Source organism: Salmo salar, chromosome 20 (assembly GCF_965601325.2).
Source record: "Salmo salar chromosome 20, fSalSal1, whole genome shotgun sequence".
NCBI classification, from domain to species: domain Eukaryota; kingdom Metazoa; phylum Chordata; class Actinopteri; order Salmoniformes; family Salmonidae; genus Salmo; species Salmo salar.
In genome coordinates, this window is record NC_138310.1 from 60,095,632 (window position 1) to 60,121,681 (window position 26,050).

The following is a 26,050-nucleotide window of genomic DNA, read 5'->3' on the forward strand; positions in this document are numbered from 1 at the left end:
GATGTTTCCACTTCACAATAACAACACTTACAGTTGACTGTGGCAGCTCTAGCAGGGCAGAAATGTTATGAACTGACTTGTTGGGAAGGTAGCATCCTATGATTGTGCCACGTTGAAAGTCACTGATCTCTTCAGTAAGGCCATTCTACTGCCAATGTTTGTCTATGGAGATCACATGGCTGCGTGCTCGATTTTATACACCTGTCAGCAATGAGTGTGGCTCAAATAGCCAAATCCACAAATTTGAAGGGGTGTCCACATATTTGTGGTGATGTATTTGTAAGTGCTCTGTGAGAGGCTTGCGTTGCAGTGTTAAACTTATGCTCTGGTTCAATTTTCAAGATTGACACAACACCTCACCCAAGAACAATAGTTTAAAGTGGCTCTCGCTCTGCTCATGCTGCCTAAAAGCGAAGCAAAGCAAATAAGAAACCTTGGTTTCTGTGGCTAGTCCCCGTCTAGTGCGGGGACTCCCAAACTTTTTCACAAAAATTACCACAATATTTACAGGCAATTTTTTTTTTTTTAAGAGTTAGCTAATGTGGGCTAGTTGATCTGGACATTTCTGACAAGTTATAAATAGCTCTCTAAGGTATGTAATGACTAGCATGACAAGAGGAACTGATGATGCACTACCCAATTTTATTACAAATGTCAAGAATACGTTTGAAGTCGGACTGCGCCCCCCCTCTCCCCACAATTTGGAACCACTGGTCTAGGTTGCTGCCTCTGGTGCACATGTACCGCTTCGAATTCGGCCCAAAGCCATTTCAGCACACTCCTCTTTTTAATAAACAAACAAAGACATGAAAAATATTTAAACTAAATAACATTTCCAGATGCACCAGTGGAGCTCCTACATTACTCCTCTGGAATGTGCACAGAAGAAACACCTTGTTCTTTATTCAAAAACACGTGTGTTTAATGAAGAGATTTCATACAAAGCCAACACTGTTCCCTGTTGGGGAAATCTCAGTACAACTGGTCTTCAGTTGTACTTCAGGTACAAAACTGTGTATGTTGAGATGAACAGAAAATCAGGAAGTGGAGAGATTGTATTCTCCTCCAATCCCACAAGTGCTTTGACTGGCAGTAGAGTTGAGTTCCATCTGGGAGAAGGAGAGGGGGAGAGAGAGAGTGAGAGACTTAACTACAGTATGGTAAGCAGGTCCATAAGGTTGGCAGCAGGATGTGGATTACAAGGTGATAAACACAAAACATCAAACGTACTGATAATTACAACGTAGTATTATGATATGTTATTACTAGTGGTCTACGTCTGCATCTTCAAACTGTCCGGCCATCGTCGACCCTGCATCCACCTCCATCCCATCTGCAAAGACAGACAAAGAAATAGAACGACTAGAATAGACAAAGCAGACTCATCAGCCAATATACTGATTATCATTATACACATACTGCTTTCTTCATGCTCATGTGTCTATAATAGGTTTGGGCTATACTTAGTACTTCATACATGCTGGTCAATCAGTTATTTTTCAAGGAAGAGCAAGGGGCTCTGAACACCCCCCCCCCCCCCCCCCCATCAACCTTATGTAAATGTCCCGTTTACATAAGTACTTCAGACCCTTCACTTGGTGCTTTGTTGAAGCACCTTTGGCAGCGATTACAGCCTTGATTCTTCTTGGGTATGACCCTACAAGCTTGGCATACGTGTACTTGGGGAGTTTCTCCCATTCTTCTCTGCAGATCCTCTCAAACTCTGTCAGGTTGGATGGGGAGCGTTGCTGCACAGCCATTTTCAGTTCTCTCCAGAGATGTTCGATCAGGTTCAAGCCCGGGCTCTGGCTGGGACTTGAAGCCACATTGTCTTGGCTGTGTGCTTAGGGTCGTTGTCCTACTGGAAGGTGAACCTTCGCCCCAGTTGGAGGTCCGGAGCACTCTAAAGCAGGTTTTCATCAAGGATCTCTCTGTACTTCGCTCCGTAATCTTTCCCTCGATCATGACTAGTCTCCCAGTCCCTGAAAAACATGAACAAGCTTCACCGTAGGTATGGTGCCAGCTTTCCTCCAGACGTGACGCTTGGCAATAAGGCCAAAGAGTTCAATCTTGGTTTCATCAGACCAGAGAATCTTGTTTCTCATGGTCTGAGAGTCCTTTAGGTGTGTGTTGTCATGTGCCTTTTACCGAGGAATGGCTTCCACCTGGCCACTCTACCATAAAGGCCTGATTGGTGGAGTGCTGCAGATGGTTGTCCTATCTCCACAGAGGATCTCTGGAGCTCTATCAAGAGTGACCATCGGGATCTTGGTCACCTCCCTGACCAAAGGCCCTTCTCCCCTGATTGCTCAGTTTGGCCAGGCGGCCAGCTCTACAGACAATTCCTTCGACCTCATAACTTGGTTTTTGCTCTGACATGCACGGTCAACTGGGGGACCTTATATTGACAGGTGTGTGACTTTCCAAATCATGTCCAATCAATTGAATTTACCACAGGTAGACTACAATTAAGTTGTAGAACATCAAGGATGACCAATGGAAACAGGATGCACCTGAGCTCAATTGAGTCTAATAGCAAAGCGTCTAAAACCTTATTTACATAAGTAATCTTTATTTTTTATAAATTAGCAAACATTTCTAAAAACCTGTTTTTGCTTTGCCATTATGGGGAAGTGTGTGATTTTTATTTAATACATTTTAGAATATGGCTCTAACGTAAGAAAATGTGTAAAAAGTCAAGGGGTCTGAATACTTTCCGAATGCACGGTATACGGAGTTATATTAACTTACTACGCTAAGATATAGATACAGTTAAAGTCGTACGTTTACATACACTTAGGTTGGAGTCATTAACACTCGTTTTTCAACCCCTCCACAAATGTCTTGTTAACAAACTATAGTTTGGGCAAGTCAGTTAGGAAATATACTGTGTACATGACACAAGCAATTATTCCAACAATTGTTTACAGACAGATTATTTCACTGTATCACAATTCCAGTGGGTCAGAAGTTAACATACACAGAGTTGACTGTGCCTTTAAACAGCTTGGAAAATTCCAGAAAATGATGTCATGGCTTTAGAAGCTTCTGATAGGCTAATTGACATAATTTGAGTCAATTGGAGGTGTACCAGTGGATGTATTTCAAGGCCTACCTTCAAACTCTGTGCCTCTTTGCTTGACATCATGGGGAAATCAAAAGAAAATCAGCCAAGACCAAGACCTCTGAAAAGAATTGTAGACCTCCACAAGTCTGGTTCATCCTTGGGAGCAATTTCCAAACACCCTTAAGGTACCACGTTCATCTGTACAAACAATAGTACGCAAGTATAAACACCATGGGACCGCGCAGTCATCATACCGCTAAGGAAGGAGACGCGTTCTGTCTCCTAGAGATGAACGTACTTTGGTGAGAAAAGTGCAAATTAATCCCACAACAACAGTAAAGGACCTTGAAGATGCTGGAGGAAACAGGTACAAAAGTATCTATATCTACAGTAAAACAAGTCCTATATCGACATAACCTGAAAGGGCGCTCAGCAAGGAAGAAGCCACTGCTCCAAAACCGCCATAAAAAAGCCAGACTACAGTTTGCAACTGCACATGGGGACAAAGATCATACTTTTTGGAGAAATGTCCTCTAGTCTGATGAAACAAAAATAGAACTGCTTGGCCATAATGACCATCGTTATGTTTGGAGGAAAAAAGGGGAGGCTTGCAAGTCGAAGAACACCATCCAAACCGTGAAGCACGGGGGTGGCAGCATCATGTTGTGGGGGTGTTTTGCTGCAGGAGGGACTGGTGCACTTCACAAAATAGATGGCATCATGAGGAATGAAAATTGTGGATATATTGAAGCAACATCAAGACATCAGTCAGGAAGTTAAAGCTTGGTCGCAAATGGGTCTTCCAAATGGACAATGTCCCCAAGCATACTTCCAAAGTTGTGGCAAAATGGCTTAAGGACAACAAAGTCAAGGTATTGGAGTGGCCATCACAAAGCCCTGACCTCAATCCTATAGAGAATTTGTGGACAGAACTGTTAAAGCATGTGCGAGCAAGGAGGCCTACAAACCTGACTCCGTTACACCAGCTCTGTCAGGAGGAATGGGCCAAAATTCACCCAACTTATTGTGGGAATCTACCTGAAACGTTTGACCCAAGTTAAACAATTTAAATGCAATGCTACCAAATACTAATTGAATGTATGTAAACATCTAACCCACTGGGAATGTGATGAAAGAAATAAAAGCTGAAATAAATCACTACTATTATTCTGACATTTCACATTCTTAAAATAAAGTGGTGATCCTAACTGACATAAAACAGGGAATTTTACTAAGATTAAATGTCAGGAATTGTGGAAAAACTGAGTTTAAATGTAGTTGGTTAAGGTGCATGTAAACTTCCGACTTCAACTGCAGATATTTACACTATACACTATACTGACAGTACATTATCTCTCCAGTACATTATATCTCCAGAACATTATTGGTGGAAGATCGCAGCGACCGGTGAGTATATAGGGCTTTTTGCTAATCTCTGACATACAGAGCTACAGATAAACCTGTGCATTTATTCCAACATACAACACAAAATTATACAAATAATAATCTGTTTCATAATATTTAATTTGTTACCAGTAGTTAAACTGATGGAAGTATGATTGCTTTAAAAGTTAAAAAGGTATGATGTCTGCGCATTACAAAATGTGTGTGTGCATTACAAAAACACCAGTGGCTCATGAGTCACTACTGTCAGGTTGCAACACAACCTGACAGTAGAAATGGTTCAAAATCATACCTTTTTAACTTTTAAAGCAATCATACTTCCATCAGTTTAACTACCGGTAACAAATTACATTTTATGAAACAGATTATTATTTGTATAATTTTGTGTTGCATGTTGGAATAAATGCACAGGTTTGGAATTTGATGTGTTGCAGGGAAGTGGGAACAGGTACCATGTCATCAACATGGAGAAAGAGACAAGGTGAAGGAGTTATTAAGGAGATCAAAAATATACCACCCAATAGGAAAGAGATTGAGGGAGAAAAGATGCTATGAGAGGGAAAGAGAGATGGCACAAAAGACAGAAAAGATAGAAGTGAAAGAAGTTAGAGATTTGCATAAATAGGGAAGAGATGGTACGAAAGAGATTCTAGCAGAGGGAAAATATGATACGAGAAAGTAATAAAGAAATGGAAGGAGAGTGAGAAAAAGTGCCGGAAGAGGGAGAAGAGATGCCCCTGGTGAAAAGACTGAGGAACAGCATGGAGAAGCCAATTCAAAGTGAGTGCACCTCAACCATCATATATTTAGGCAGTTTTTTTGTTTAACTTCATGCCCAAGGAGCCCCACCAAGTTAAAGGAGAAGACTGGGGTGCCTGATTATGTTGTGCTATATTTCAGGTGTGTTGTAGAATACATTTTAATCTATTGTTTAGGTTCATGTTAGAATGGCATCTTTAGGTTGAAAAATTACTCCTTCTCAGAGGTATTTTTATTCTTTTGTAGTGATGGGAGATAAGTCAGTGGCAGGCAGAGAAGTTGGAGAACCATCCGGTGCTCAAGAGGAGAAGGACCAATTACCAGAATCAGGCTGACTTCAATGCTCTTATTGTAACTTCTAGAGGACTCCATGGCTAAGTTCCTGCTCATGACAGACATGCGCCCAAGGAGCTAGTCTCATAATGTTTTTTTTTAACCAATCTTACACCAGTCCTTTGAACTTATGTTTTTGTATGCATCTTATATTGTATTATGTTACGTTCTGTTTGTAAGGCATTTGCTGTTATGTAGCAACTATGTCGAGTGGGATCATTGTTACTATCCTCTGGCGCCATCTGGTGATTGTTACAATACACCACTAACAAGCGGAGCCAAGAACCTCCGCTGTGTATTATTTATATACTCATGCTGAAATGTTGCCTAGGGATTAAAAAAAAATATATATATACTGTTTCAGTGTGTGACCTACCCTCGTATCCTGTGTTTGAGTATTTGTGTGACCTATCCTTGTACGATACGTGTGTGACCCACCGTCAAACTCTCCATTGGCCTCATCAGTGCGGACCCCAGCCATGTGAAAGGTGTTAGCAACAGACTGAGCTAACATGCCCTCCAGTCTCTGTAGAGTAGCCTGGCCTTCAGCCGTCAGACCCGACACACCCTCCTCATATGTACAGAACGACGGGATATCACCCTGACCATGCTCTGCAGGATAAAGAGAGAGAATACCACCTGTGAGTGCGTACCTGCGTGTGTAGTAGTAGCAGCTGATAGGGTGAGTGCATAGTTGTTAGGCTTCTTACCTGCCTCTTTTCCGTTGAAGGGAGAAAGAAGGTGGAGATACAATGTTAGTATTATCTTCTTTATTACTCCATCTATGTGAGATTGTAAACTGTCTGTAAAAGCGTGTGTACTGTTTGTAGAACTGTGTGTGTGCTTGTATAAATGAGTGTGTGTGTGTTACACACCTGCTTCTTCCACATCGTACTCATCTCCGTCAAAGTCCCCGTCGGAGTCTTCATCATCCGGGTCTGGGTGCAGGGCCTGACACTCACACATCGCTGAAAACATAGACTCCACTGGACACACACACACGTTAGGGAAATCTGGGTCCTAGTGCTAGCTAGCATAGTGATTACAAACTAGAGCTGAATGTCAAAGAATGCGAGAGCCAAAAGCTTTAGACAGCCCTAATGCATGTGTCTAGTGAGATGTTTGAACTTGTTATTGACTACTGTACAGCACTTGTTGTATTATATATGGAAGATGTTATTATAAGTGACCTGCTTAATAAAGATGTATTTACTTTAATTTAGCCCTGCCCTACTAGCCATCCCTCTCCCCTCTGACTTACATGCTGCCTTGTCTCTAGGGACGAAGCGGATCTCTGTGATCCCCTCAGACTCATCTTCCTCACTGCTGTTATCCTCATCCTCCTGATCATGGGCATTCTCCTGCATCTCTGCTTCGTTCTCATCTGGGGAACACAGAACTTCTTACTCGTTCACAAGTTTGCGTTACACCGAGTTTGATATTTACCATGATGGATAGGTGTGTCTCACCGTTGAGTTTGGTGTTGACCATGACGTATAGATGTTCCTGTGGGTAGGTGCTGAAGTCTCGTGAGATGGCGTGCAGGCTGATAGTGGGGTACTCTAGAGAGAAGCCCATCCCTGATCCGTCAAACCACGACAATCGCCTGGAAAACACAGGAAAGCAACATTTTGACTACTAGTCACGAGGTGAAAACTCATTGTATTTCCTTGATTCGTCACGTCTCCCCTCATAGCCTCCTCAAAACAGAGGAAACTCATATCTTCCCCGCCAATGTGCTTTGAAAAGGAGACAAGGAGGGAGGGTGTGAGTCAAGGAAATGTGAGGAATCAATTAAATACAATGGAGAGCCACTCCAAGTCACTGACTAGATAGCCAACTAACGTGAGACAAAATGCAAGTTCATGGTGCTCAAGTTAATACTTTCAAAGGAAAAACACATAAGACAAATGTAAGTCTTGAAACTTCCTGATTTTAGGACTTTAAATAAATTAGCTAGCATGCTAACAATGCTATCTAACTTAGCTAGTTATCCACAATATCGTCGCATACGTTTCAGCAACGTAGAGCGTTCCTGCGCCGAGACCCTTCCCGTCCAACACCGCCATGGTCTCGGCTTGTTCATGCCGGACTCCCTCGCTGGGTGGAGGGACACTCCTTAGCAAAACCATCCTCAGAAACTGATGGAGATGACGGCCAGAGAAAACGCTCGTTTGGGTCGGTCCGGAACTGTCAACAACACTGCGCTTCTGTGACCTGGTTGGCTATTTCGTTTCCCAAAGATGCCTATTTAACGCTGCTGGACATAAACTGATATCTAGACGTTTGTGCAGGGAAGACGATATAGCTAGTCAACTAGCTATCGATAGCCTGAAGAGTTAACGTTAGTTAGAATATGCATTCAGTATACATTCCCCAGAAACATTAGTGCCACTAGCTCGCTTGGTGGTATTTAGTCGACCCAGCTCCCCACGCTGCTTTCACTGCTAGCTAGTAGCTAACGTTGCAGTTCTTATTATACCTCAGCGGTAACTAGTTACCCAGTATCCCCGCCAAGAACATAGGTTTCCACTAGTTACCACAGCCACAAAGTAAAAAAAATGGCTCTTAAATTCATCAACATCGAAAAGGTGCTTTTTGGTCTTAATTTAAGGTTTGGATCCTTTATTATAGCTCAGGGTACGGTTTCAAATCAAATTTGTAAAACAATGCGAGGTTTGACTTTGTGGGTGTGGTAACTAGTGACTACAAAGAGTAGAGACAGATATTAGAGAAAGGAGAGGGAGAAGGAACATCAACCGCAAGAAAACATTACCGCCAACTACAGGTCGGGGGTTATATACGAGGAAGTGATGATTTCCCTCTTCCTACTAGGCGCGCGAAAAGTAAAAATGCAACAACATATGTTCCTCGCTTTGACGTTTGGCTATAACAATGCAAACAAGCTGCTATACGATCGTATGTACCAACAGACAAGTACCAGAGCAAGACTTGTATTTATTCCTTAAGATAAGACCCGCCGTAAAGCCTGGATAGACTCTAGTCTGAGTATGTCTCTTATCTAACGTTCCACTCCTTCCCATTGCCAAACATTTTGGCACATGACATGGAGTACGGGGAGTGGAATGTTAGCTAGCGAGACTGGTACCCAGGCTAGATGGATAGCAGCGAGAATAAGAGGACTACATCACCAGCGAGCAGTGTTGTGTTCAGACCATTTCGAGAAGACCGCTTCTGTCTACAACCCAGACCTGCTAGATTCGCTCCACTATAATATTGGACGACAAAGAAGATCCAGTGCCGACTATTTGTGTATTTAATAGAACTACAAAGAGCCCAGAGGGGGCAATGCGAAAAGGCTCAAATTAGAGGTACTGTATGTTGTCTGCCATGAGTAGTATACATTGGTGGAGTGACTTCAGTAGTAGGCTAGCTCTTATTTATTTCTATGCAGGCTATTTACCATGGGCCCCATACCATTTCTCAACCTTTGGTTCATTTGTAAAACGTTTAAACCATACTATTTGGTTTACTAACACGTTTGCACATTATTCTAGATTTAGCAAACTGCACTAGGTGGACAGGCCGTTAAGTCAAATATGCACCAGAGCAAAGTATAGAACCCAGGTAGCTCACAGTACCACTACCTATGGCCATGGTAACAGCAACACAGTTTGCCAGACCAGAGACAACCACTCCTCCACAGGAACACTAGATCTGGACACAGAAGAAAGCTGCATGTTCAACACCTGAGATCTTAAACCAGGAAGATGAAGGCACTTCTATTCCCTATATAGTGCACTACTTTTTACTTGAGCCTTACTATAGGGGAATAGGCTGCCATTTTGGGGTGCATACAAGGACTACCGTTGAGCCAAGGAGATGGCAGCAGGTTTCATGGACTCCTGATAGCCTATACATACACTAGTTTTTTTAAATCTGATACAGCATTATGATTAAAATGTTTAAAAAGCTTAACATAAATCACTACTGTAGGACAGGGATCATCAACTAGAACATAATTAGAAATCATTTGTAGACCGCAAGAAACCCAGAGAGGACTAAAAAAAAACAATCATTTCAAACCTTGCTTACATTTGTTTACGATCACGTGTCTATTATGCATGGGAATACTTGGGAACTGATTTCCAAAATTAAAGTCACTTGGAGCTGATTGGCGGGCCAAATTAAGTCACCGTTTGGCCCGCGGACCGCCAGTCATGGCACCCTGCTGTAGGAAGTACTCAATGATTGTGGTTATATTGGTATAACAGCAAACAAAAACACACCAATTGTGTCGGTCAATGAACATGTCATCCCATTGCGTGGGTCCAATGTGTAGTCAATCTTTGTATAGTAAAAGATTTCAAAAGCAGACAAAGTGCATTTGTGAGATGCTTGAATATTGGTTTTTAATAACTTATAAAACACCTATGTTACAGCACCAACTATAAACATACTGTACATACACTGGATGAAAAACAGGGTGATTTTTCAGACTGAACATCTCAAAAGATTTTATTGGGGGGAGAAACAAACATAACAGTGAGCTAGAATGATAGAATCTACAAGCGGATCAGATAGAACTTTAATGATAAAAACAGACAGTGGACTGAGGGCCAGATACAGTATTCACACCTGGGGCCATATTCATTAGGGCACACAGCAGCAAAACATTTAGCAAGTTCAGGTAGTCCCTCCCTGTTTCAGTCCTTTTTCTGACTAATGAGTATGACCCCATCTTCTCAAATAGTAGTAGAATGTATAGACTGGACTGAAGAGTTGTAGACTATTGTGGATAAATTATTCAGTCCTCACTGAGTGAGAGGACTTCAACTAACACATAACAACCAACAGTGAATTGATTTACTGAACATAGCTAGGTTTGCCAGTGTCCATCTGCCAGCCCCCAGTGTACTGTAGCTAGAACTACAACTGTATCCAGTACTGTAGTTGTAACTGGTCAAATCTGCAAAGTGCCATTTGAGATGAATCAGCCTGTAGGAATCTCTTTCTAGTCGTTATCTTCCTGGTTCACAGCAGAACAACAGGAGCAGCTCTTCCATTGGTTTAAAACATCCAACTCTCTTTGTTTTGGGATAATTAAACGCTCCAGTCCATTCGCTCTCTCCTTCATGGAATATAGAACACTATTTTACAAGGAGACAGAAGAGAGAAGGGAACATTCTAGCATTTTACAGGATCAGCAGCCAGACAGAGAATCTATGTACAGTCCAAAACAGCTAAGGCGGGTGTCTGTCTGGTGGAGGTCAGGACAATCCTTCACCCTCTGGCTGTGTATTGTGTTGTGTGTCTGTGTGTTGGATGGTGCTAGTGCATTTGGTCCAGTAGTTACTCATCCTGTTTAGGGAGGAGGGGAAGGAGAAACGGAAGGAGGGATGATGATGAGGTAATGAGAAAGGTCATTGGTGAAAGGCAAGAAAGTAAAAAAAATAAAAAATAACTAAATAATAGTCTGTATGTCATTACGCGTCTGACTGGTCAGGAGGTGGGGGGCTGTTAGACCTGTTCTGTCCAGCTCTGTCCCTGGGGAAGGCTGCGCTCTCAGCCCCAGGCTTCATTGAGCCTCTAGAGGCCTGCTGTCTGTTAGGGCTGTTTGATTCCTTGTCTTTTGACAATGTCTTTCTCAGCTTCTTCTCTTCATCCTCCTTATTTTTTCCCTCTTCATCAGAGTCGATGCGGTTAAGTCGTTTGCAGATAGGACGATCTTCCTCGGATGACGACTCCGATTCCCCATTATCATCCTCAGTGGAGGGTCTGCATTTCTTCAGCAGAGCTAGATGTTTCCTCCGCTGTTCTATCAACACCTCTCTCCGCTTCCCTCTGCCCATCTTCTCTCCTCCCCTCTTCTTTCCCCTTGTTCTAGTCTCCTCCACCTCTTCTCTCCACCTCTTTCCCCTCTTTTCTTCCTCCTCAGACTCTCTCGAATGGGAGGATTCTGAAATAGAGTGAGCGAGCGGCGGATTCAGACATCAGCAGGAGTTAACCCCGCATTCAGACACTAGGGGCAAAAACGTTTCTTTGCCCGGCGCAATGGAATCGATGGCCAAAGTTGCCGCGGAAGTGGTGAAAAATTTAAAACTGCTCTATTTTCTCTGCATCTGGTGACGTGTGTTTTCCGCTTCATCCAGCCAACCAGAAAATGTTGGTTTAGGGACAGTGGTCGGTTTAGATTGGTTTAAATTTAGGAGGGGGAGGGGTGGAACATTATCGGCAATCTTTCACTTGCAGAAGCGTTTTTTTGCCGCTAGTGTCTGAATGCGGGTTGGTTATGAATTGTTTACATTCACTAAATGACAGTCTGTCAAGTTCCACATGGACCTCCCTAATTTGGGGCAGGGATGGTAACCATAGTAACTGACCATCGCTGTTTGAGCTGGAGAGACGACGACCGGATTTGGCCTTGTCCTTATTAGTGGTTGCCTGGGAACCCTCGGATTCCGACGTCTCACGGTAGTTCACCTCCCGCTTCCGGCCCCGCCTTAAACCACACCTCTTCCTGTCCTCATCGCTGTCACTCAAATCACTGGTCTCTACAGAAAGAGACAGAGAGTTTTATTTGACTTTCAACTGAACATGTTCTTTAACCTCCAGCACCAAACCTGGATTTCTGTTTGTGTCATCTTTTCCCAACTCATATTCCAAGCCTTACTCACCTATCTCCTCTTCCTCCTCATCTTCACTCTCCTCCTCCCCCCATCCTCTCCTCCGTCTGCGAGGGCGTTTCTTGCACTTTGCTGAGGTCCTGGTGGTTCTCTGTTTAGGTGCCCATCTCTGTGCCCGTGTAGACTGGCTTACGAAGCCCGGGTCACTGGCAAAGCTGTCCACATCACTGGCTGCTTCCTCATCACCTGACGCTACAAACTCCTCCTCCGTACTACAGACACAAGTTTAAAGTTTGCATTTATAGTGTTCAAACAAAAAATTACTTTACAATATGGGGGTTAGCTCCAATGCGTAGCACCCACACACACACATATATCCACAGAAATACTAGGACTGACTTAAGGCCAGTCAGGGACGAACGCACCTGGCGCTGAGCTGAAACTCCTCCTCACTCTCAGCAGCCGTGCTGTCGCTCTCCAGGTCGTTAAGTCTCCGCCTCTTCCTGCTCCTGGTGGGAGGGGCCTGAGCTGTGGTTGGTCCTCGTTTCTCCTTCCCCTCCTCCGATATGGTGGCCATGTCCTTATCCTGCCTCACTCCTACACACAGGACCACAGGGTTACACACAACAACAGGAACACAGGCAGGCCACTATTCTGTCATCTAAACCCTTTTGTTTGCATCTTGTTCCTCATATTGGATGCATCCAAAATGACACCATATTCCCTACATAGTGCACTACTATTGACCAGGACCCTTAGAGCTCTGGTCAAAAGTAATGCAACTATATAGGGCAAGGTTACCCAACTGGCATCCCGCGGGCCGGATTTGGCCCACAGGTGATTTTATTTGTCGCCCCAAGTTTCCTTTGCCCCAAAAAAGAATGTATTCCCACGCATAATAGAGACACATGAATGTATACAAATGCAAGCAAGGTTTGAAATGATGTCCTCCCGACCATCCGCTCAAGAAAAAAAAAAGAAAAAAATATCGTCCCTTGGCTGAATCTGGTGGATAATCCCTGATATAGGGAATAGGGTGCCATTTGAGAGCCATTCAGTCTTCAGTGTACACACTCATTTCCTTTCTCTCTCTCCTCTATATTTCTCACCTCCTCCATCCGCATCTCTGACGTCTTCCTCTATCGCTTCATCAATGGCGTCATCAAAGTCATCAAACCTGGAACACACACACACCAGGGTTTATGTTAGGAAAATGTGGAGCCGGACAACGCAGGGGAGAACGACTTCTCATTGAAGCCACAGGAATTCAAGGCTGACCGCGGTACTGCACGAATTGTTAGTAGAAAACAGGATCCCCCATAATAGTGAATGGAAAAATGGCAATCTTCATACACATTTTTTTTGGAAGACAATCACGGTTCCAATAAGTGCTTCTAATACACCAGATGTTTTAAAATCGTGCATAGAAGAAGTTAGAAGAAGAATTTAGTTGCTAATTGCAGCCTGCAGTACCCTGGTCGGCCTTCAACTTGAGTTACTCAATGAGAAGGAGCAGCACTGAGCTAGCCTGCAACATCACTTCCTGGAGTAGCTCAAACTAGATTTCTTGACGGGTCCAAAATGTTGGACCCATTCCGAAATGGACCTGGGGCTTTCCCACCCGGACCCGATATGCATAAATAGATTTTTTTAAATATAAAAACCCGTTCTGTACAGACCCGAGGACAACTAGACCCGTTCCGTATAGACCTGGTTAGATCCAGGCCCGGTCTGATCAGAGTGAGGGAAGCAGCAGAAAAGTCATTTTTTTAAGCGACTTTATTAACCCCGAGCTGATAAAGCCTGAGAGGACGGAAAAAGGTGCCGCACTAGCAGACGCGGGAGAGGCAATACTGTGTGAGTGACACAGGGAGAAGGGAGGGAAAGAGCAACCAACCAAGCCGACTCGCGCTATAGTAGACTATGGGCGGCAGGTAGCCTAGTGGTTAAGAGCGTTGAGCCAGTAACCGAAAGCTCGATAGTTCAAATCCCGAGTGGGCAAGGTGGAAAAATCTTCCATTCTGCCCTTGAGCAAGGCAGTTAACCAGCAACAGCAACTGTTCCCCGGGCACCGATGACGATGATTAAGGCTGATGACTCTCTGATTCAGAGGGGTTGGGTGAAATGTAGAAGACACATTTTGGTTGAATGCATTCAGTTGTGTAACTGAATAGGTAACCCCTTTACCTTTCCCATATATAGCTGCCATAGCTAGGTTATTTATCATCAAATACGATTACCTAGTACCTGTCTTGACTGCATCAAACCCGTAAGAAGCTAGTTAAGCTAGCTAACGTTAGCTAGCTAGGCTAACTGAGGCTGCAGTGCATGTGCTCTCATCCTACAAATAATTCCATTCAGAATATTAAGTAGCAGCCTACCTCTTGGTCTTGGTAGCCTATCCTTCAACATTTTAATTCCATATCCCGAGTGGCGCAGCGGTCTAAGGCACTGCATTTCAGTGCTAGAGGCGTCACTACAGACCCTGGTTTGATCCTGGGCTGTATCACAACCGGCCGTGATCTGGAGTCCCATAGGGCGGTGCACAATTGGCCCAGCGTCGTCTGGGTTAGGGGAGGGTTTGGCCATTATTGTAAAATAAGAATTTGTTCTTAACGGACTTGCCTAGTTAAAATAAGGTTCAATAAAAAAAAAAAAAAGAGATATTTCCTAACTTTTGCCACACACAGAGCGAGGCTCTATGACTGTAGCCTATAGCTGCTTTGATGACTTATGTTGACCATCAACAAGCTACATACGCCATGCTCCACTCTTGTGAAAACCAAGAGCAGCAATATAAATTATACATTTTCTCTCTCTACTGCAGCAGTTGTGTTCGGATATGTACAGGGCCCTTCCGGAAGAGTCAGTTCAAGTTACACATACCTGAGACCTGTGACAATTATATCAGGTCCAACCCAGACCCGTGACATTATTTAGAATTCTGTATCTGGACCCGCTCAGGTCTCAGGTATTCGGGTACAGGTGGATCAGTGAAGACCTCAAACAGCGCATGTTATGTCTCCATGAGATGCCATTTTAACCGACTTCATTTGGCTTCAGTGCGCTATAGTCTTCAAATAGGAATGAATAGTGTCATGTGATTGATGACTTTTACCATTCATTTATACTGTCATTGGGACAACGTGACAGGGAAGATTTTAATTTACCGGCCATTTGAGAAATTTACCAGACCCATATGCATTTGGTTGCGTAACCCATGAAGTCGTCTACCAACGGTGCTCAATGAAGCAGCCAATAAAACATGTTCAAACATTTGCCAAAATGCAATTCTATACAACGCACCTGATGCGAGTGGTTCCATATGTGACAGAGATAAAAATCTGTTAGAAACTTAGAATGAAGGGGAATCTAAAGATGCAACTAGGACGGGTCACTAAAAACCAATAGAACAAAAGACAAATGCTGGTTTCAATGGCATATGAGGAAGTCTTTATAAAATAATTCCTTCCACGTTTCTATGGTGGGATTTAGCCGAGGCTACTTTGAAGCAAGGTAAGACATGCCTCATAATATGAAGTAAAACACATAGGTTTCTAACAATTTAGTATGTTTTCAAAATGCATACTGCCTCCAGCTCACATTGCAAATTAGTGGGTGACGCGCTGATAGCCTGCCTACCATTGCCTATGCAATGGAATGGCGAATGGGGGGCGAGCTTCAATTATCAGTTGAGAAGAAGAAAGAATTACAGCTCTATAATCGTGACCATCAAAACTGTTCATCACCCAATTGCATTTAGAATTGCGCAATGAAATGTTTCACTCCAGCAACGAGTTTGACGAGTTATATTCTGCTCATAATAGGCTCTGTAGGCTGTGTGCATGTGATAAATAAGATGTGTGATGACTAACAAATACACACGCCCCAATTTAATTCCACTAAATTTAGCTAATTAATCTATAGACCGATAAGCATGACGGTCAAATGCATTTCCATCGACTGGTATTTCCATCAACGAATTCCACTAAATTTGACAATGGGATGTTTTTTTCTCCCGGTAAATTTGGCAGGCAACAATTTTATTTAGTGGCTTTAATTTATTTATTTTTCCTTGGCCAAAACCCTGGCACACACGCACACTATGAGATGGGATTGTCAACATGTGACTTACCTATTTTATTTGAGCTGTGCCGTCACTTCTCACACACACACACACACACACACACACACACACACACACACACACACACACACACACACACACACACACACCTGTAGCTGATACACTTCCTGGTTCTGGTAGACCTCCTTCCCAGATTTTTGGTATTTTTTGCATCTTTCTTTTTCGCCTGTTTCTCCTCTTCTTCCTCCCCTTCCTGCTAGAAACACATAACACACACAAATTCAGATTATGACCATTAATGTTATGCACATTTGGCCTTCTAGACTAGATTTGCCTAATTGTGTGTGTACTTACAGGAATGATGTTCTCCACACTGATTCCCACATACACCAGACGCTCCCTCCTACAGAGAAAAAACACACAGGAATTACACAACCATTTCAGTGTGTGTGTGACAGTGTTTGAGTGAGACCGTGTGTGTGACGTGTGAGATTGAGTGTGTGTAGTGTGTGTGACCTCCTCTCAGCTCTGTCTCTTTTCTTCATAGCGCAATCCAAATTCTGCAGCTGCTCCTCTAGTCTGTCACACAGCAGCTTCTACAGAGACCAGGGACAGTGTTAATACATGCATGCACGCACGCACGCACACACACACGCACTCTCTCTCTCGCTCTCACTTACGTGTTGGCAGGGCGGGCAGAACCATTCTCCCTCAGGTATGACCATGAGAGGGGGTCTGAGACAGGCGGTGTGGTAACCACTATCACATGAATCACACAGCAGGATCTGCAGCAGAGAAACACACAGGTTGGTTTCAAACAGAGTGTGCACACATTCAGGTGCTTGGTGTAAATAAAGTCATGAAATCAAGAATAGATAGTGATCTGCAGAAGGGAAACAGTTTAAACACACACCGTTTCTGGCTTCACAGTAAAGCACAATTTCATAAGTCATACGGATGCCGAGATGTAAAGAAACAAAAAACACAATCTACTCCAAACACACACACTTCTCACCAGTTCGGGGTGGTTGGGGAGTCCACAGTGGCTGCAGGGATCTTCATTAGGCGTCTCCTCTGATTGGCTAGAGTCATCTGAGTCACAACCACTTCCCCTACCCCCTCTCCCCTCCTCCCTCCCTCTCTCCTCCTCCTCTCCTCCCTCATTCGGTTTGCATCTCTTCGCTCGAGTATTTGACCAGCGGGCACCTCGTTGTCTTCGTCTGCTCTGTAGACGCACACACATAAACACATGGTTACAATCAATCACATTGATAACCAACATTTTCTTGGCTATGATCATTTTGACATTAATACACAGACTTATTCCTAGATCACTTATGAGTAAATTAACTTTTAAAACAAAGTAGTTACCTTTACAGTCCTGCTTTGTCCCTCAGGGTTTTCTCTCTTCTTTTGCCATTGAAGAGTCTTCTCTTCTTCCTCCCTCACCCCTGGGGGTGCGTCTTGCCTCTCCACCTTGTTTGGGCTGGGTCTGTAGGTAGGGTTGATCAGTAAAATATCAAGTTACAGCACAATGGAGACAGCTCCAACAATACCAGCGGAGCTGGGGCACAGTTGGAGAAGATGGCCAAAGACAGTCAGAAGAAGTGGAGAGCCTTTGTTGCTGCCATATGAGCCAGCCGGCACGACGGGGATGAGTGAGTGCATGATATTACAGCAGAATATTGTATCTATTATTCAGCTCTACATGATAAATTGTCACCTCAGTTATTGTGATGAAAGAAATGGGAAGCGATTCTATCATGGACCTTACCTGCAGATCCGAGCTGATCTCCGCAGAGACCTCCCATCTCCCTGCTGCTCCCCCTTCTGCTCTCTCACGTTCTCTCTCCTCTGGTTGGGAGGGATCTTTATCTTCAGCCTGATCCCTTCTTTCTGAAGCTCAGAGGAAGCTTCCAGGGGACCCGGCCGGTCTGTTGCTCCATGCCCAGCACCTTTCACCCCGGCATGGGCTGGTGTGTCTGTGTTGAGGGCCTCTCCCTGGTCCTCCTGAACCTTCTGTCCTTCTACAGTCTGGCTGCTCTCTGACTCCTGCTCCTTCTCTCCTGAGGTACTCTTCTTCTCCTCCTCTTCCTCTGTTCTATGGCATCCCTCGCTTTTCTCCACATGGAGGTTGGTCTTTTTCTCTTTTGGGTTGTCATCCCTCTCTCTAGACTGGTCTCCATCTAAATTCTCCCTCGCTTTCTCTCTTCCATCCTCTCCTAACCTCTCCCTCGATCTCTCTCCTTGCTCGTTCCTATCTCTCTCTCCTTCCCTGTCCTCTCCTCCTGCCTGTCTCTCCTGTCCTCTAGGCTCCAGGGGTGTTGGGGCTCCAGTCTCTCTCCAGCCAGGACTCTTCCTCACCAGGACTGACTGCCTGCTCCTCTCCTTGTCTGGAGCCCTGGGCCTCTCCTTCCCCTCCTCTGACCCTGGTCTGGTTCTCTCCGTACAGACCGATCCGCCATCTTGTTGCTGCGACGCCGGCCTGCAGATGACCCCCACATGACCTATACCCCCTATGAGCCCTCCAAGCCCGTTTAGAGGAGCCCCCCCATTGGTCAGCTCCTCTGACAGTGGGACTGCCAGGCCCCCATCAGGAGTTGACTGCCTCCCCAGCTGCTCCTCCTTGGTATGTGTTACTGAAGGGTTACGGACGATGATGCTACTGCTAGTACTGCTGCTATGGCTGTTGTTGTTGTGATGGTTGCTGTGCATGTCATTGTTGTTGTTGTGATGTGTGTTGCTATGGTGACGGTTGGCGCCAAAGAGCTCTCTCTTCTTCAGTGGTATCTTGGCCTGCTGATCGGTCCTCAGCAACCTCTCCGCTTCCTCCTTCACAGGAGGAACTTCCTGTTTCATCGTTGCCGAGATGGGCACCATGACGACGGAGACAGCGTTGCTAGGGGAGTTGCTAAGCGTTTGGGGTTCCTCTTTGACCAGCGCAGTGATGGTGCTCACTCTGTTGTCAATCACTTCTGACCTCTCCTCTTTCCTCCCGCTCTGTTTCTCACCTTGTTTTTTCTTCTCCTTTTCTTCCTTCATCTCAACTGCAATGTTTTCCTCCTTCACTGAGACTACCGGTTCAAGCTTGGTTGGATTTTCCTTCTCTGCTAAAGACGCCATGTTGACGTCCGCACTAGTGGACTCTGGGTAGGAAGATGATCTACTCTTCTCTCGCTTTTCCTCCTCTTCCTCGTTCTTCTTCTCTCTCTCTTTACTCTTCTTCTTGTCTTCCTCAGCCTTTCTCATCTGTCTTGCCTCCTCCTCTTCCTCCACCTTTACCTCTCCTCCAGCTTCGCCTTGAAAAATCATTACACATGTTGACATGTTACATTGCAGCTCTGGTTCCAACATTCATTCATTATAACACAATTATAATAGAGCAGTAGTGACCACATGATCATATTACTACTAACTACACCATCATATTACAAGTAACAACAGAACCCTTACCCTCCTCCTTGCCTCTTCTCCCCTTCTCCACAGGTGTGGCACAGTTAGACCCTCCCTTCTCTCTGTCCATCTCTTTGTCTATCTCTCCCTCCTCTTTCTCCTTGTGTTCTGGATCTAGCTGGGTCTTCAGGAGGTCCAAAGCATCGGCTAAGTCATTCCGGGTTCTGAGGACAAACAGAACATTCTGAACATACAGTGCCATAAAAAAAGCATTTGCCCCTTTCTGATATTCTCTATTTTTGCATATTTTTGATACCGAATGTTATCAGATCTTCAACCAAAACCTGATATTAGATAAAGGGAACCTGAGATTACTAATAACCCCAAAAATGTATACTTATTTTATTTATTTAACTAACAAAGTAGTTGCACTCAATAACTGGTTGTGCCACCTTTAGCTGTAATGACTGCAACCAAATGCTTCCTGTAGTTGTTGATCAGTCTCTCACATCGCTGTGGAGGAATTTTGGCCCACTCTTGCATGCAGAACTGCTTTAACTCAGCGACATTTGTGGGTTTTGAAGCATGAACTGCTCGTTTCAAGTCCTGCCACAACATCTCAATTGGGATTAGGTCTGGACTTTGAATGTGTTGCTTTTTAACCATTTTCATGTTTTTGGATCATTGTCTTGCTGCATGACCCAGCTGCGATTCAGCTTCAGCTCACAGACGGATGGCCTGACATTCTCCTGTAGAATTCTCTGATACAGAGAATTCATGGTTCCTTCTATTATCAGAGAATTCTACAGAATGTCAGGCCATCCAGTTATTGAGTGTAAAAATGACTTTTTCACACGGGGGCATTGGGTGTTGCATAACTTTGTTTATGAAATAAATGAAATAAGAATGTAATTGTTGTGTTATTTGTTCACTCAGGTTCCCTTTATCCATTATTAGGTTTAGGTTGAAGATCTAATAACATTCAGTATCAACAATATGCAAAAGTAGGGGGCATATACTTTCACAGCACTGTACATACACCCTTTCTCTCTTCTCAGATGCTCCGACTAGGGTTACAAGAAATATATCTCACCTATCTATCCATCCATCCATGCATCATTACCTGACGATACATCTCCAGGTGGATCCGTCCCAGTCGTCCTGTTCCTCTGTGTACAGTCGGATGTTGTGTTGGGCGTCAGTCTGCAGCCAGTACATCAGGCCCTGTCTGTCTCTGCCCAACGGCTGCAGCCTCATCGCCTCCGCCTCCTCCTCGTTCACCAACGTCTTGAACTTCAGGTTGTCATCAAACTGGATCTCACACAGGTACTGGGGTCGGGGGTTAGAGAGAGACGGGGGGGGTTAGGGTCAGACAGAGAAAGAGAAGAAAACAGTACAGTGCCTTCAGAAAGTATTCACACCGCTTTACTTTTTCCACATTTTGTTGTTACAAAGTGGGATTAAAATGAATTTAATTGGAATTTATTGTCAACGATCTACACAAAATACTCTAATTTCAAAGTGAAAAAAATGATTAATGGAAAATAAATACATGTTAGAATCACCTTGGGCAGCGATTACAGCTGTGGGTCTTTCTGGGTAAGTCTCTAAGAGCTTTGCAAACCTTGATTGGGCAGCGATTACAGCTGTGGGTCTTTCTGGGTAAGTCTCTAAGAGCTTTGCAAACCTTGATTGTACAATATTTGCCCTAAAATTCTTCAAGCCCTGTCAAGTTGGTTGGTGATCATTGCTAGACAGCCATTTTCAAGTCTTGTCATATATGTTTAAGACAATTTAAGTCAAAACTGTAACTAGGCCACTCAGGAACATTCAATGTCGTCTTGGTAAGTATTTGACTCAGCCATGCCTCCTTGCCCGTCCAACATTTTCTCATCTCCCACCCCTTCTAATGCGACTATCCCCGATACTTCTCCCTTTTTCCCCTGCCCCTGCTTTCTTAGTGTCCAACAAGCTTTCTCTACCCTTAACCTTGTTCTGAACACCCCCAAAACAAAGGTAATGTGGTTTGGTAAGAAGAATGCCCCTCTTCCCACAGGTGTTATTACTACCTCTGAGGGTTTAGAGCTTGAGGTAGTCACAACATACAAGTACTTGGGAGTATGACTAGACGGTACACTGTCCTTCTCTCAGCACATATCAAATCTGCAGGCTAAAGTTAAATCTAGACTTGGTTTCCTCTATTGTAATCGCTCATCTTTCACCCCAGCTGCCAAACTAACCCTGATTCAGATGACCATCCTATCCATGCTAGATTATGGAGACATAATTTATAGATCAGCAGGTAAGGGGCTCTCGAGCGGCTAGATGTTCTTTACCATTCGGCCATCAGATTTGCCACCAATGCTCCTTATAGGACACATCACAGCACTCTATACTCCTCTGTAAACTGGTCATCTCTGTATACCCATCGCAAGACCCACTGGTTGATGCTTATTTATTAAACCCTCTTAGGCCTCACTCCCCCCCTATCTGAGATATCTACTGCAGCCCTCATTCTCCACATACAACACCCGGTCTGCCAGTCACATTCTGTTAAAGGTCCCCAAAGCACACACATCCCTGGGTCGCTCCTCTTTTCAGTTCGCCGCAGCTAGCGACTGGAACGAGCAGCAATAAACACTCAAACTGGACAGTTTTATCTCAATCTCTTCATTCAAAGACTCAATCATGGACACTCTTACTTACAGTTGTGGCTGTGTGGTATGATGTATTGTTGTCTCTACCTTCTTGAACTTTGTGCTCTTGACTTAATAATAATGTTTGTACCATGTTTTTGTGCTGCTACCATGTTGTGTTACTACCATGCTGTGTTGTCATGTGTTGCTGCCTTGTTATGTTGTTGTCTTAGGTCTCTCATTATGTAGTGTTGTGTCTCTCTTGTTGTGATGTGTGTTTTGTCTTATATTTATATTGTATTTATTTTTTTAATCCCTGGCCCCCGTCCCCGCAGGAGGCCTTTTGGTAGGCCGTCATTGTAAATAAGAATTTGTTCTTAACTGACTTGCCTAGTTAAATAAAGGTTAAATAAAAATAAATAAAATAAAAAGTAACTCCAGTGTATAATTGGCCTTGTGTTTTAGGTTATTGTCCTGCTGAAAGGTGGATTTGTCTCCCAGTGTCTGTTGGAAAGCAGACTGAACCAAGTTTTCCTCTAGGACTTTGCCTATGCTTAGCTCTATTCCTTTTCTTTTTATCCTAAAAAGCTCCCTAGTCCTTGCCGATGACAAGCATACCCATAATATGATGCAGCCACCACCATGGTTGAAAATATGAAGAGTGGTACACAGTGATGTGTTGGATTTTCCCCAAACATAGTGCTTTGTATTCCGGACAAAAAAAGTGCTTTTTTTTCAGTATCACTTTAGTGCCTTATTGCAAACAGGATAGGATGCATGTTTTGGAATATTTTTATTCTGTACAGGCATCCTTTTCACTATGTCATTTAGGTTTGTACTGTGGAGTAACTACAATGTTGTTGATCTATCCTCAGCTTTCTCCTATCACAGCTATCTGGTTTAAAATCATCATTGGCCTCATGGTGAAATCCCTGAGCGATTTCCTTACTCTCCATCAACTGAGTTAGGAAGAACACCTGTATTTTTGTAGTAACTGGGTGTATTGTGTATAATGTATAATACACCATCCAAATTGTAATTAATAGCTTCACCATGCTCAAATGGATATTCAGTGTCTGCTTTAAAAAAAAAGAAAAGAGGATCCATCTACCAATAGGTGCCCTTCTTTGCAGTTTTCATCGTTGAATCTGTGTTTGAAATTCACTGCTCGACTGAGGGACGTTACAGATCATTTTATTTGTGGGGTTCAGAGATGAGATAGTGTTTAACACAATTTTTGAATGACTATTATTACACACAGAGTTAGTCCATGCAACTTATCTGACTTGTTAACAAAGGGGTTGAATACTTATTGACTCAAGATATTTAAGCTTTAAATGTTTTATTAATTTGTAAACATTTCTAAAAAGATGATTCCACTTTGACATTATAGGGTATTGTGTACATCAGTGACACAAAATTTAAATTTAAATTCAGGCTGTAACACAACAACATGTAAAAGGTCAAGTGGTGTGAATACTTTCTGAAGGCACCGTATATGATCAATATACTGTTCATACATAACAGTAGATATCACAGAGGAGGTAAAGAGGTAGTCTGGTATATTAGTGTGATAGTCTGCACAAGGTGGTGTGTGTCTTACTTTGAGGATGCTGGTTTTGCACTCCATGCTCATATCCTGGTAGCCCTTGTGTTCCAGCTCCCAGGCCCAGCTACTGTTGATGTCCTGGCATACCTGGATGACAAATATACAGTCATTACAGGTGTACACACCAAGCACACACCATTTTTTAAAACATTTTAGTCATTTAGCAGACGCTCTTATCCAGAGCGACTTACAGTAGTGAATACATACATTTGATTAAAAAAAAATTGTACTGGCCCCTCGTGGGAATCGAAACCCACAACCCTGGCGTTGCACACACCATGCTCTACCAACTGAGCCACAGGGAAGACCAAGCACACCTTACCTTAGCCAGGTACCTCTCCCACTTGTCTGCAGACACAGACTTGCCAAGCTTCCTCAGCAGCTTGACGTGCAGCTCCACTAGTGGCTTGGGAACTGAGAGAGATACACACAGAGAGAAATAATATGAGTTAATACATTAGTTTGTTATAAAACTAAGTACACTGTCATTAACACCAGCTAGTATAACACTAAACACTTATTACAACCCCCATTGTGCGCGGAATTAAAAAATAAAAATAAAAATAAAAAATCTACATTCTCCAGTATTCTGTCTGTGCAATTCACATGGTATTCACACTTTCTTAGAATTATCCAGCTAACAGTGGCAGACGTGGAGGTAAGATCAACTGTGATTCATCGTCAATTGTCATTTTTTGCATTAATAAAAAAAAAAACACGATGTGTTTGGTGAACAATGGAGGAAATGTGGAAATAGCAAACAACGTTATCACGGCAGTCTACAGACAGTTAACTAACTGACTAACTTGTAACAACATATTTCCTACAGATACTGCAACGTTAGTACATACTAGCCTAGGTACGCCACACACAGCTAGCCAGATAACAAGCTAGCTAAATCGTGACAAGAAAGCCCCAGTAGCTAACATTGTCTCAAAAGAGGATTTAAATAATTATAAACTGTGACAAATGTAAAGTCTAAGTAATTTGAAATCAGTGGTATATTATTTGAATGAATTAATAGCCACTGATGTGTTGACTAACGTTAGCTTGGTTTAGCATGAAGTTGGCTAGCTCGACTACACATCACGCATTGCGCCTGCGCGAAATTGACAGTCTGCCAAGTGGTGTTTTTATCGGACTATTTTGACAACTGTTTACGACACGATTCGCCACAATACGAGATCGATTGTATTCAAATAGTATTTACTCATACACACCTGGGGCTGAGTTGTATACTTTTCGTGCACTAGTATGGGCAGGCAAGCATGATGGAAAAGTACACCTGATAGCTAACGTTCGCTAGCTAACGAAATGAATGTAGCTAACTAGCTAGTTTGGTAATTCAAGTAGGAATGGCTGGCTAGTTTCTTAACACATTGCTAAGTAACGATACATCTAGCTATATCAATCAGTAACATTAGCCAGTTATACCCAGGCACATGTCACTCCCCTAAGCCAGCTAGCTGTACTGGCTCCCCCCTGACCACCCAGCTAGCTAGAAAGTCAGTGATGATGATGCTGAGACCCTCTTCCTCTCCCTTCCCACCTGTCGATGTGTCCCGGAGATACCTCTCCATCTGCGGAAAGGTGAGTTCGGGTAGGTCCAGGGCTTGTCCGTAGCGCTCCAGGAACGAGCAGACCACTGCGAAACTGGGGCAGAGACCGGGGTTTGAGCCCTGCGCTGCCGCTGAAGCAGCCATTTTTCCAGCCGGGGAGAATGATGAGAATGAACGGAGTTGGGAGGACAGAAAAGAGCCCAGAATTCAACGCGCCAAGTATCGTATCATGGGTAGACGAAGGAGGGGGCTCTGTGACCAGGTATTCCCCCCAGGGACGCAAGTTTCAGACATCAAGAATTGTGGTTTATTATCTAGGCCCATATGATTACTAAACATTTACTTTGCTCGTTGGAGTATGAGTATCATGTAGAGGACAGTCTATTCACCTTATTTCCAACGGAAATATGGGCGGGGTCTGTTTAGTTTTTTTGTGTGGGTGACTTCCGGACAACAGTTCTTAGCTAGCTAGTTACATATCTCAATATCGCTTCTTACAACTTCCCAAATATGGACTAACGAAAAACAGGCATTTTATGTTCGGTAAGGGGATGCCACAATAACTGGCAGAAACGGAAGCTGTTCATGGAACAGGAGTGTTTTGACCACCGAAGTT

The 26,050-nt window shown here is 43.6% G+C and overlaps 2 protein-coding genes across 4 annotated transcripts; both read right to left on the reverse strand.

Annotated features, from left to right (window-relative positions):
* Positions 1–622: 622 nt before the first annotated feature.
* LOC106581011 (methylosome subunit pICln) lies at positions 623–8,265 on the reverse strand. Its single transcript, XM_014162666.3, has 8 exons — positions 7,577–8,265; positions 7,033–7,169; positions 6,825–6,947; positions 6,439–6,549; positions 6,274–6,279; positions 6,002–6,175; positions 1,231–1,333; positions 623–1,109 (listed from the first exon to the last, which is right to left on the reverse strand). The coding sequence occupies exons 1-7, from the start codon at positions 7,693–7,695 to the stop codon at positions 1,266–1,268; spliced, it is 738 nt and encodes a 245-aa protein (XP_014018141.3). The 5' UTR covers positions 7,696–8,265; the 3' UTR covers positions 623–1,109; positions 1,231–1,265.
* Positions 8,266–9,906: 1,641 nt separating this feature from the next.
* LOC106581010 (remodeling and spacing factor 1) lies at positions 9,907–25,612 on the reverse strand. Of its 3 annotated transcripts, none has more exons than XM_014162662.3 (17): positions 25,425–25,612; positions 24,198–24,289; positions 23,870–23,962; positions 20,754–20,959; positions 19,691–19,854; positions 18,012–19,536; positions 17,609–17,729; positions 17,253–17,462; positions 16,918–17,022; positions 16,754–16,833; positions 16,592–16,640; positions 16,387–16,490; positions 13,260–13,327; positions 12,576–12,747; positions 12,202–12,422; positions 11,908–12,078; positions 9,907–11,483 (listed from the first exon to the last, which is right to left on the reverse strand). In XM_014162662.3, the coding sequence occupies exons 1-17, from the start codon at positions 25,576–25,578 to the stop codon at positions 11,011–11,013; spliced, it is 4,008 nt and encodes a 1,335-aa protein (XP_014018137.2). In that variant the 5' UTR covers positions 25,579–25,612; the 3' UTR covers positions 9,907–11,010. The 3 variants fall into 3 exon arrangements, with proteins under 3 accessions (XP_014018137.2, XP_014018136.2, XP_014018138.2); XM_014162661.3 differs by having other exon boundaries at positions 16,387–16,493; XM_014162663.3 differs by lacking the exon at positions 25,425–25,612 and adding an exon at positions 24,920–24,959 and having other exon boundaries at positions 16,387–16,493.
* Positions 25,613–26,050: the final 438 nt, after the last annotated feature.